This window comes from Schistosoma haematobium, chromosome ZW (genome assembly GCF_000699445.3).
Source record: "Schistosoma haematobium chromosome ZW, whole genome shotgun sequence".
Lineage (NCBI taxonomy): Eukaryota > Metazoa > Platyhelminthes > Trematoda > Strigeidida > Schistosomatidae > Schistosoma > Schistosoma haematobium.
In genome coordinates, this window is record NC_067195.1 from 22,249,385 (window position 1) to 22,262,742 (window position 13,358).

The following is a 13,358-nucleotide window of genomic DNA, read 5'->3' on the forward strand; positions in this document are numbered from 1 at the left end:
GGAAGGTACCAAAGATGGCCCAGATTGACATAAGCCGCTCTGGCTTTCACTATACGTGTATTGATCTCATCACTCACGCCAGCACCAGCACTTATGCAGCTACCTAGATACACGAACTTCTCGACTACTTCTATCTGCTCACCATCCAGGGTGAGTACAGGATTGGAATCGAAACCCTACGATTGTTGGCCTTTGAAAAGTATGGCGGTGTTCTAACATTTGGCGGAGGGTGAAGATATGATCAATACATCCTCGACCAGAACGAAACCCAGCCTGCTCCTCGCGAGTCAATCTTTCTCAGGTTTTGAACAACCTACGAAGCCAATAGCTTGGACACAATCGGAAGTAGACTTATCCCCTTATAGTTGTTACAGGAACGACGTGAACCTTTCCTAAAGATAGGGACAACTATCGACTCGTTCCATGATGTTGGAACACTCTCTAACTCCCAGACCTTTGTAAATAATATTGTCAGTTCCTTAACCAGGAAGTTACCACCATATTTAAAAAGAGCCGGGGGTAAGTCGCCTGGGCATGGTGATATATATCATTTTGAGCGTTGGAGTTCCTTGCGGACTTCCGCCTCATTTGGTGGATCAGTCGTCACCGACCATGGAGGGCAGGACAGTGTGATGGATATTACCGGGGCAACAGGCCAGTTGAACTGCCCCTTCGTCTAACTCTACCCATCGTCCAAGACGTCGATGGATGCTAGTGATTGGCATCCCGTCGTCCTCGCAGATTGTTTCGCTCACACCTGACTTCTTGATGCCAGTGGCTCGGATGAGTTTAAAGAGCTTCCGGCAGTTACCAGATGCAGCTGCTGCTTCCAGCTCATTAGCACGCTTCGACCACCAGGCTTCTCGGTCCTTACGCAAGCTTTTCCCAATTTCCTTACGTAACATCCTTCGTTTATGGTCAAACTCACGGTCACCTGGAGTAGACCGACGGGCTTCAATGAGTTGTAAGGAGCCTGAAGAAACCCAGTGCTTATAAGCGGGACGTTTCGCGAACCCACAACTGACTGTACCCGCCATTTTCATGGCGTCATGCAATTGCAACCAATGCTCATCCATACTTTTCGGTGGAATGGTAGCTGGCCTAAAAGCTAGCTCGGTTTGATACTTACTTGCAACAGAAGTTGCAACTAATTTACTGACATCGATCCGCTTACAACGATCAATTCGTTGGCCACTGAAAAGTAAGGTAAGATTGGCGCAGACCAGGGCATGATCAGAGTCCAGATAGGTACTCCAAAAGAGCGACAGTCTTGTACACAACCACGCCAGTGGTAGCTGATCGCGATGTGATCAATCTGAGTCCAGGCTTGAGATGCAGAGGGAGGACACCAGGTGGCACATCGGCTATGACTGTGCCGAAAGTTAGTGCTGGCCAGAAACAGGTTGTGGTCTGTGCACAGTTGCAGTAGACGGTCCCCGTTATCTGTCCTGCAACCAACAAGTCCCCATCGGCCACCTAAACGACTCTCTTCTGTGCCTAGACGCCCGACCTGAGCATTCAAGTCTCTAGCTAGTATTACAATATCTGTCGAACGCACTTTCTGGAGAAGAATAGTTAACTGGTGGTAGATTTCATCCCTGATTGCAACCGGGGTGTCGGGGCATAGGCGGAGATGGCGAAAAGACATCGTTCCTCATGCCGATTTCTTCTCACTTTGATGGAACTTTCTAATCTAACAGCACATAACCAACTGTTAATGGGGATCCAGTCGATTAATGCTGCCTCAGCTCTAGCGCTTAGTGCGACACCAACGCCAGCAAGACTAGACAAAGATGCCACCTTAAGTTCAACAGAACTTACTATATGACCATGTTCTTAAAAAATGAGAACTGAAACAATTTGGATTATGTATACACACAGGGACTCGAGCATACAACCCTAACGTGAGTTCAAATAAGATTTGAAAGCCCCTGACAATTTTTTGGCTGATGGAGTTAACAGGTCATTTGACTCTTCACATAGTTTGCTTGTTATCTCCCGCCTTTTTTAGAATCTTTTCTCCATTTCTTAAAATGACTATTTGCACACGTCTTAACAACCATTTATCTTGTCCATTAACTCATTAATTATTTATAGCATTTATGTATTTCGATATGTAGAAAATAAGGAGTATGATATTTAGTTTAAAAATATTCTTGAACCAATGATAGTGTTTGACATTATTGGCTGTTTTATTTCGTTAGATTAAGAAACATTACTAGTCGTTTTCTAAACAGTACCGCTTGAGTTTCCTTGGTTTTTGAGTTGTTTGTTAAAATATGATTGACACTTTAGTAATATGTTGATAAGACAAAAACAAGTGAAGAACCATTGGTTCCTGTGCGACCACTTTCATCTATGACATTTTATTTGACAATTCATATTTTTTGGGAGCCGTCGATAATTATTTGGAACGATTTTCAAAAGGCAGTGGAGCATTTGGAATATTTCTATCAGTCAACATTGCACAGAAAATTTCCGGAAAATTCTAGAAAACAACATTAAATTTTCTACGAACCTACAACTAAATTCTCTTCCACTTATGGCGTAGTTATGTTGTTATTATGATTTCTTAATTATACTGATATGTGATCAGGATTTTACTTCATATTATTGTATAAGTTTGAGTCATAGTCGAATTGAAAGCAATGGAGAATCAGATTACCGTTCCAACTAAGTAGATTTCTCTCTCTCTCTCTCTGATTGTCAACTTATCAGGTAATAGTGTAGTGATAGGACAGCTCTTCTATCTGTTGTAGTCGAACGTACGTTGAAATCTCAAGGTTGGATTTAGTAACCCATCGCGTCAAAGCCGTAGACTAGATCAAAAAGTTCACTCTGTCTGTATATTAACCATGGACTAGTAGGTAGACCGATCACTGATAATGAACGTTACGGAAACTGTTAAGTAAAATGGATTCATATTCAATTAATTGAAGCTCAAAAAGCCACTGTTCAGTTTCTTTAGCGATAGATATGTCATTCATACTATAAATTTAATAAATATGAGTATAGATCCTTAATAACAAGTGAAAACCTAGTAAACCATTAAATGAATATAATAAAAACTAGTGCTCTGCAAGATATCTCCTAACCCATCTATCGACATAAAATTATGTCGACTATTTTACACTATTCACAAGTAGGCAATCGTTCCTTGCATATATCTGACATAGTTACAAGTTGAGATGGTGGAGATTTGTAGCTCAGGTGGATGATTTTGGTGGAGTTTTGTTCTCTGAGCTGGATGGTTTGGTCGTGGAGCTTTCATCGTTCTTCTGAACGACATCATCAGCACAAACTTCGGATAGAAGTGAAGTGTTCGAATTTCTCCATATGTGTTTCACAGCTTGTTCTGTGCACCTCGATGTTGATTGGTTCTTGTTGACCCTAAATTTATCATTGTTTACTTCTTTGTTTTGGTTGTGTCTCCCATTGGTTTGATTTTTGTTCCCATATTTATGCATGATTTTCCTGATTGGTTGATAAATTGGATTGATTTCAATATGTTTGTTGATTGCTGATTGACCTGAGTGCCAGGCTTCTAAAAATTCTCTGGTGTTTTTGGAGTTTCCTCTTTCTAAGATTTCTACATTTTTCCAATCGAATGAGTATCCGCAGTTGTCCACGTGTATTGATATAAGTGAGGAGATATCATGGAGTTTAACTGCTAATTGATGTTCATGTAGGCGAAGGTGGAGGGGGCGTCCGCTTTGTCCGATGTAGTGTTTGTCGCAGTCAATACAATTTATTTTGTAGATGATGTTTGATTTGTTTTCCTTTGTTATTTCATCCTTTGGTTTGCATAGGATCGATTGTAGTGATTTTGTCGGTTTGTGTGCTACACCTATCCCAAAGGTTTTCAGCAGTCTCGTTGCAGTTTCTGATATTCCTTGTATGTACGGTAGGATGATCCTTTTGTTGATTTTTGTGCTTGACTTGGGTTCTGATGCTGCGTGTGGTTGGTGAAAGCTCCACGACCAAACCATCCAGCTCAGAGAACAAAACTCCACCAAAATAGTTACAAGTTCACAGTTTATAAAACCCGTAGCTACTCGACAGCTGTTTCTTCCTATCACTTAAGTTATTGGAAGCTAGTGCCTTCGTATTCATACAGGGGTGAATATAAACTATTAGAGTTTTGGCATGGTCACGTTACTTCTGATCAATGAATTGAAACAAAAGTTAGTTTTCTAGCTTGCTTATTGTGCAATCGTCAATGACTGGGAATTTTCCCATGGTCTTAACTCATAAATAATGACACAATTTTCGATCGTTCTATAGCGGATATCAGTTTGTCAATAAATCTTCCCTTTAAGTTGATCGATTACTAGCAAAGCACCCAAATAAACAATGCTTCTCTGTATCAGTCGCTTAAAAAAATCTAAAACACCAGCCATGTTTCAAAGTTCACAAAGCAGAATATTCACAGTGAGAACACACCAGGTTTAATAAGGCCATATTCTATCTTTCTACTGAAAATAAAATGTATTACCAATCCCAAAAATTGTTTTATATGACCTGATAGACTTAATACCATGGCGTATTTTTAATCTACTAGCATTTACATAAAAGCCAAAGGTAAAAGTATAACATACTGAAGACCTCGGGCGACTTATCGGCCAATCAGAAAATGCTGCCTAGTTATAAAACGAATTGAGTTTAGGGTTTTCAGCACGAACTGACATCAGTTATAATACAATGCTTTTCCACCTTCCTGTTTACAGACTTGCAAAACTTAGGGTTGGGATTTAGAATGAGAGTGGAGAAGAGAAAATACTGTTTAGATCCACTAAACACTCTTGATTACATAATGGGTGCCATTAAGTACTTGGACATACAATCTGCCTTAGAAGTAGGTATGTCATATAATTTAATTTAAGCGTCATCTGAAATTTACTTTATTGTTGTATAATAAGCGTTTCCATTGATTTCAAATATTTTAACAACCAAATATTGCCCATTTTCACTTGCTTAATAATAACATACATGCTATCTATCACTTCACTTTAGACCTTGTACAAAATGATTGGAAGTTATTTTAATTCTTATTGGTTAACCCAAGGCCGTCAGTATATTATGCTTTTACCAAGCCAAAAGTTTAAAATTTTTATTTACCGAGTGACAATAAAATAAGGAGCCTAACAAAGTCAAAGAGAACTAGATATTTACATTATTTTCGACACTATAATTTTCTAAGTGTTCACCTTTAATCCTTTTCACAAGCTTTGGGTTGAATTAATTATTGTAGAGCAACTAAATAACTTGAAATCTGAAAGTTGTTATGCTTAAACGTTAGTCACTTTCATGGATAAAGTTTCAAACGGCATACCGAAAACATATTTCATTAAAAAAGAGGTAGAATAATATTTTATTTTGCTTATCAAACCGATACTCATACTTATCATTATCATTATGAAAACTAAGAATGTTTACAACTGTTTATCACATAGATATACTGTTTATAAAATTATTATCATTTAGAAGGCAGAGTTGTGAAGAAAAAAATAAAAATTCTTGTTGTTATTCTACTTCGTTTTAGAAACTTTCTCTTATTTCCATATATATATATCCATGAGTGTCTACTATGACTTCAAAATGATAAAAATAGTATTGTCCAAGAACGGTAAAATTATCCAAAAAATGCTCTTTCAATACTTAACTTTTGATCGCCACTTAATTTTTTAGGAAATTGGATATTGAATCGAATTCGTAAATCTCCTTTCTTCTCTGGATTATCAGGTAATGGCATACCTTCACCTGGCACTACTTTTTCATAGTTGGGACTATAAAATCCATGTTTTTCAAAGATAGAAAGAGTTATGAACATAGTACATCAATAAAGAAAGTAATTTATTTTTACAAAATGAACAATTTAATCTTGAACTATTCAAGACTGTTATTTGAATCATTGATGAGTGTGAGCTACAGAAAAAACTGTAACTAGGAGATACTACTCAAGTCGGATACATGAATTTTAGATCATGTGGTAATGTGAACTCTATAACTTTTATTAGACTTAAACTAGCAATGTCATCTATTGTAGTGATCACATTATTGGTGAGTCGTTTGAATAGAATCTAACATCTAGGATTTGTTGGATAAGACATAATATTTAAAATGAGAACTTTTGATGTGGCCTTAATCAAGCTAAAACAGAACCCTAACGATCATTTAATTTTCAGTAACTCTTCAAATAATATCAGTTTCTGAAACGTATAATCTACTGTGCAAACCTTTTCCTAATTGTTTCTACTATCTAAAATCTGCAATCTTTAGTAATATAACTTTTGCATATAATTTTCAATCAAACTATCGAGACCAGAAATTATGTAGTTAGAGAATACATACACAAATGTTATTTCTTTTATTGAGAATATATGCTCTAAATTATGTACTTCTGGACCTTCGGTAACCATTTTTAATAACTTAAATGTGTTGAAAATCATTTTTAATACAGGAAAAATAACCATGAATTAAGATGAATTGATCTTCTTTTTAAATCCTCATTTGGAGAGAACGAATTACTCGTGGATTCAAAGACCAGTTGCTTTGAACATATATATATATTTTATCATTTCCCAAAACACTATACATATACGTACTTTATAATGAACAATTTTGAATGAAGAAATTATGAACGCTGATTTTAACAGTGAATTTTATCAATAAATTAAAAGTGAACAGTAAGAAAAATGAGATCTGAACTCATTCTTCCTGATATTATCTGTTATCCACTTAAAATTGTAAATTTACAATGTTCGTCTAGTTTGAATGCTTAATTACGTACATATAAGATATAAAGGAAACAAAAAAACTAGTTTTTTTCAATATACATATTGGGCAAAGAGGTGATGCTATAATCAATTATTTCTTATTTACAAACAACATCCGGTTTTATGAATGACTGGATTACAAAACAAAACTATTTAGCCAGATAAAAATATCTCTGAATCAGTACAATCCACGAGAAATTATACTTATTTTATACTGAAATATGTCTAAATACAGGTAGTTAACCTATGATTGATACAAAAAATATGTTTATATTGCTCCAAGTCTGAAACCGTAACGAGTAGAGTCCTGTCATAATGAGAGTGAGACGAATATCACCAGTGACAACGGATTATGGTCACATAATATCGTAGACTGATAAAAGTTAGAAATGTGAGAAACTACCTATTTCAGAAGGGTTAGGCGATCGCTGCAAGACCTGATGGTTCTGGGTTCGACCCCTGGTGAAGTGGTTTATGTATACTGTTAAAGAAGTCTTATTCTAGAACGAAGCAACTGTCTAGTGCTTAGTGATTCTCGATAGTTGCCTAATTAAAATCAGTCCGTGATGTAAAATTACTACATTATATTATAATTCCAGTATATAGACAAAGAGGAAATTTATTTTTGCACAGTGGAAACTACACCGGGTACCAAACTGAACATCGGTGTTTTCGATTCTTCGCTAGGATTTTATTCTTCAAGACATTTTTTTCTTAACACGCTGATATTTAACCTTTCTTACTCTAAAAGATATCGTCATGATGAATTTTGTCTTATTTAGCCCCAAAAAAGTACATTGTTGGTATTATTCGTTAATTCTATGTCGAATGGCTATAGTGAAGTAGAGATTAAAAGAATAAAATATTTAAAAATGATATAAAATCATTGCTATGACTACTTGTTACAAATGAACAAAGACCAATACAGCTTGACGCAAAGCAAAAAAAGACTGTAGATGAATGCTTGTTATGCAAATACGATTAATCCACAACCGATGCAACCGCTGATTAGCAAACATACTAAAATACACTGAGTTATGTCTCATTTATTTATCCGGCCAATAATCAAACCTGGATACTCTAAACTGAACAGGACTTGACATAAATTAACCAATAATTTGATGTATGTATACAACTTACAATGAGGCTAGACTAGTTGGTTAGACTAATAATTGTAACTAAATTACTGAGTTATATATTTCCCACCTTCTAACAAAATTGACTGCCAGCTAATAATGATGAAACAATACTGCAAACACTCGGAACAATTAGTTTTAATCAAACGAATTGTAAGAAAATAAGTAATAAAAGTGTTATCTAACTTACTGAATGATTTCCGTGATTGGAACATGTAACAATCTTCCGTCTAATGTAGGGACATCTACAATACAACCTAACAAAGCTTGACCCAATGGCACTGGTGAAGTAAATATTAAATCAGTTCCTTCACGCTTGAAATGTTTATGTGGATGATCACGTAAAATAAATACAATGTCAGCTATGAAAGGGAAAAAAGAAAAATATGAGTATGGGGATTTGTGAAGACTGCAGTATTTTCACAGTTGAAATCATGAGTCGTTCTAAGCTAGACCACTAATGAAAGCCTGTGAGCACTGGGTGAGACAATTATCTACCTCAGGCAATGGAGAAAGGATTGTGCAAGATCATGGATCGATTTATGTTAGACGTTAACACCGTTGGATACCAGCTCAGCGGTCTAGAGGGTAAGCGTCCACACATGGGTTCGAGTCCTACGTGAGGGATCGTGGATGAACACTGCTGAAGAGTTCCATACTGGGAAGAAACGACCCCCAGGGCTTCTGAAGTTTTAATGGTGATATAGCTTAGATCGACTCGTAATTTCAACCGTGAAAAGGAAAAATAATTAAAATAACGTGGACTTATCAGATGTTTCTACAACTCAAGAAGTCAAAAGAAAAGACGGTTTGCCTTTCAAAAGGGTTGTCTACTTTTAATAACCAGAATTTACCTCAGAGACAATAAATACTTAAATCTGCCTTCAAAGTAAATTTAATCATCGATGAAGATTGTCTTAACCTAAACAACACATTCTGCGTTATATTTGATTTGATTTATCTGAACAACAAAATTAGCTGGTAAATATCCCTGTATAAAAGTGAAACTAAAATATCAGCATCATTTTGGGAGAATTTTATATATATCTTTCGAAAAACTTTAAACATTTAAAGTCACGAAATATTTTACTTCAATTTACAGAGAATCAGCAAGCACCATTATGTGTAACGTTTGCTATGAGTATATATGACATCTACAGAAATCTTCTAGTAGGATAATTTTAATGCGAGATACTTACATCAGAATAACATCATTAGTAATAATCTAAATGAATTTTCCCTTGTCGGATTATACATTTTTGGACTAATCCTGAACATTTGTTTTTCACAAGCTTATAATATGAAGTTTCAGGTATCGAATTCTAATATGAAGGGTCTTTTATCGAATTAAAGTATACAGGTGGCATAGTTCCGTCATTTGAAGATATTAAATGCTTTTCTCGCAAAATAATGGTTTAAGATTGGCCGTCGAGTTTGATTAGTTTGAACCATATTTATTATTCTTAGGCTTCTACTACTAGTGTTAGTACTAGCTTCATTTGTGTTTTTTATCCTAATTGCTATGTTTTTAATGTACTGGTGATAAATACGACAACTTGAATTCAAAAGTATTTCTTGTGGACCCGGCATTGTTTATGTTGATATATCGCAGGTATTGTACGTCAACTTGAAAGTTGGGTTACAAATTCAGTCCACAGACGTTTGCATTTGAGCAGGCACAAGTGTTATAACAGTGAATCCGCTGACCATTGAGAAGCACTATATGTCAAGGAGTTTCGCAAATGTCATTCAGCATCATAGTGATATTAAATAAATTACTACGATTTTAAAACAGGCCAAAAAAGCCATTAAATAACCACAAATGAACAATAATTTTTGGATTAAAGTGTACGAAAATTAGCAGATTAGGTAAAACAAAGAAGTTAGTTAGAGGTTAAGCATTTACCTGGAATTGTATTTGGACCTTGATCACCTTCCTTGGGGAATGTGATACGAGTGCCTTCATACCATCCAGGAAAAACAGTCAATGAAAGTATTTTATCCTTGATGCTACTTGTGTGTCCGTCTTCATTCATTATCTTCGAAAAAATAGAATTTCGTAAATTTAATTTTCAACACCATGATGAAAAGTTAATTATAGATCTACATGATTGTTTCATAAAAGCAGTTTTCACCCAGTAACTCGTAAAACCCTTTAAATAAGGTACTAATAGTGCCCAACGCTGGAGGTATTCAATTGATATACGTAATGATAAATGTACACTCACTTCAAAAAGCCGAGTAATAATGATATACCAGCCAAAACAAATGTAATTATAGACGAAGGCATAATAGATATGAAGTTGGAAATCTTCTATTTACTCTATTTCATAGTAATCAGTTGAAGATGTGTTAAACGTAACTACGAGTAAATTGATATGGCACATGTCAACTAACAAGACTGTAGCTAGCATTCTGCTTCTACTGATACTACCCTATAGGTTTTACCTGATAATTTTGTATCACTTGGCTAATGTGGTATGATGATTCAAACCGACTAACATATATGTCAGCTTCTACGTTACAGGACTGACTGAAGACGCAGAGGCGTTAGAGTCCGATTAAGAGTACAGATCTTGTTGTGTTGAGGTTTCAGATTAAACCGACTAGTTAATCAATCCTTTTTAATCTCCACTGATTATCTAACTATTACAAGTATATGAAATTACCTGAAAATATGTTTTTTCCTTGCATTATTTAAAGGAGAACTTCCATTTGAATAAAAAAAGTGAATAAATGATACCAAACTTTTAATGAGACTTTTCTTACTCGGCGGGAAATCTTCATCTTTTTAATACATCCATTGTAAATTTCTTCGAGGGTTAGAGACATTTCACGTTCAATTGGTGGGTCTTGATGAGGACGACCACGACCGTTAAGACCTCCGAAGTTATGTTCAACTTGTGAGTCCATTTCTTCCTGAAATCCTGATTGTTAAAATGATGATAGGGGAATTGAAAAAGTTACGGTTGAAAGGATTATCTGTTCCAAAAAAAGACATGAACGTTTTGTGTGGATCTCCATGATATACATAGGGCTTCGTCCATTCTGAATTGATTGGTGCACCACCTTTCAAACCTTCTTCTCCAAATCGGTCATAAATTGCCTTCTTTTTTAAGTCTGACAGAACGTCGTAGGCCTCTGAGATGGCCGAAAAGCATTCACTGAAATCTTCTCCAGGTTGAGCGCAGCAAGGATGGTAGTGTAAAGCCAATCTTCGGTAACTTCATTTAAAAGAAGTATTGGAAAACAGAGTACGTTGAATTTCAATCAGAAAATAAGTTGATTCGTTTTTATGATATCAAAACGTTTTGATAACCTATTAGACCCTTTAGGTGTTGTCTACTAAAAATTGCCTGGTAATATTAAACAAGCGATGATTCAACAAATTAAGTCCCAAAAGGTGGGTATTACTTAGGATTGGCAGAGCAGCTTTCAATGACTGATCAGGTGCTGTTCATAAACTATCAGTGATAGATGAAGGAACAAGAATAATGCGAGCAATAATATTACAATGTGAATTCCTTCCGAAGTGAAAATGTCTTCATTATCATCTATAGGACAGTAAAAAAGTGGAATTATTTGCATACAACACAAAAATGATGCCACTAAAGAAATACTTAACTTTTTTGAGTCTCATCATATCTTAAATTCTAGATGTATGATAAACTGAGTGCATGTGTTACATAACACAGCTAGAATTTCTCTATAATTACGAATAAATTAATATTTTAGCACAACAGTTATAGGTAAAATCGTTACTAAATGAGCAAGAAGGCTATAATGTTACTGAAGCAAATAAATCTCACGCCTTGCATATCTCTGCATGGTCAGCACTTCGAGGTATATTCAGTAACTGGTAATAATCAAGACCCATATTTGATTAACCCGGCTTTATGTAGCCATGCAATTAGGTTTCTTTGTGGTCGAAAAAAAACACTGACCATCAGATTGAAGTCTAATATTTAAATCACTTTTGATTACTTAAGGAACAGTAATAATTATTCAAGACACCTTTACTGATTTTTTTCAAACTCTTGAGGGATTCTAAATACAGTCAGTGTACACAGCTGATAGTAACAATTTGATTTGTCGGTACAAAGAAATAGCCTACGATGTTATATTCTTCTAGTTTTTTACAGCAACATCCGTAAAAGTTAACGAAATTTCTTGTGATATCAGTTGATAAACTACTCTGCTTACCTTCCTAGTTTTAGTAAAGTATAATAAATACGTAATCTCCTATATTTTTGCCACGAGCTTGTATAAACCGATTGACCCATTTGCTCTCGTGTCTTATCGTTTCTCTGCAGTCCCAGGTATTTGGCAATTTTTGATGGGTGTTGGTCAAGTCACTCGACCACACTAATTTCAAGCAGTTTGATAGTTATTTGTGGATCTGAAGAATTATGGTCTACTATGATATTAGTACTGCGCTAATAATATAGCTTCAGTCTTCAGTAATAAGGATAGGAGGTCTGTCGACCTATATTAATCCTTGCAGTTTGTAATACTGTGGAGGTCCAATCTCGTTTTGCATATATTAACAGAAGGTGCTGATATTACGTGTTCCGGTAGAGAATTCCAGTAATTCACTACTCGGTGCGAGAAACGAATCTCAGGACGTAAACGATTTGATCATGGTTTTTGAACTTTCTTCGAATGTTTTCTCAAATGATCAGTCCGAGACGAAAGTAAAAGATAAGATATGTTAATACCAAGGTGTTAGCGGGACATAGACCGGATTAAAGCATGGTCAATGCACGATTGCTTTGGTGCACGCCGTTTGGCTAATTCTTATTCAATCAGCACTAGTCGATAGTTGGAGAATACTCTGGAATCTTCTCATGTAAATACTATAAGTATACTAACGTTTTCCCTATTGTGCTTCTTACTTCCATCTAACCTTGTTATTTGGAATATAATCTCTTTCCTGTTCTGATTTGGGAACTTTTCGAGTGAATCAGTGTCCGAGAATACTAAGCAATATGAATAGCTGGGTCATAACTGTAAGAAAGAGATTATAACACAAGGTCATCGTTCGGTATACGGTAAGCCAATATTAGATCACCCCGTTCTCTACGGTAAGATAACGGAAATAAGTTAAGGTGTCTCAGTCTATCTTCATAAGGTAGGCCAGATAGACCTTGTACCATCGTAGTACCTCGTCGTTGGACGCTTTCCAGCATCTCTGATCCATACTTGAAACAAGGACTCGCTGATTAATCCCATATTCTAAATGTGGTCGCACATAAATCGGTCATAATAATCTAAACATTTCATCATCTAAATACTACCTAAGAATAGACCATAATACCCTATAGCCTTTCGTAGCAGCAGCAGCAGCCTTACATTGACTAGTGGTTTTGTGATCAGTGCCTAATATGACTCCTAAATCTTTATAGTTTCTTACTTTGGGTAGCATGAATCCACATATTGTGTAGTG

The 13,358-nt window shown here is 35.7% G+C and overlaps 1 protein-coding gene across 2 annotated transcripts; it reads right to left on the bottom strand.

Moving 5' to 3' along the window:
• Positions 1–3,436: 3,436 nt before the first annotated feature.
• Positions 3,437–11,797, bottom strand: DNAJB13_1 (DnaJ sub B member 13). 2 transcript variants are annotated; one of them, XM_051210719.1, is made up of 5 exons: positions 10,880–11,797; positions 10,682–10,839; positions 9,819–9,951; positions 8,103–8,274; positions 3,437–5,786 (listed from the first exon to the last, which is right to left on the bottom strand). In XM_051210719.1, exons 1-5 carry the CDS (start codon positions 10,911–10,913, stop codon positions 5,633–5,635), a joined length of 651 nt encoding a protein of 216 aa, XP_051070736.1. In that variant the 5' UTR covers positions 10,914–11,797; the 3' UTR covers positions 3,437–5,632. The 2 variants fall into 2 exon arrangements, with proteins under 2 accessions (XP_051070736.1, XP_051070737.1); XM_051210720.1 differs by having other exon boundaries at positions 5,351–5,786; positions 10,682–11,136; positions 11,722–11,797.
• Between the last annotated feature and the right edge of the window lie 1,561 nt (positions 11,798–13,358).

What these genes read in the sequence shown, in the direction of transcription:
- DNAJB13_1 (XM_051210719.1), bottom strand. Translation starts at nt 10,913, where the DNA reads ATGTCTTTTTTTGGAACAGATAATCCTTTCAACC. An exon ending in AGATGAAGATTTCCCGCCGA is followed by an intron (nt 9,952 to 10,681) that starts GTAAGAAAAGTC and finishes ATTTTTTCGAAG; the next exon opens with ATAATGAATGAAGACGGACA. An exon ending in AGGTCCAAATACAATTCCAG is followed by an intron (nt 8,275 to 9,818) that starts GTAAATGCTTAA and finishes TCCCTTTCATAG; the next exon opens with CTGACATTGTATTTATTTTA.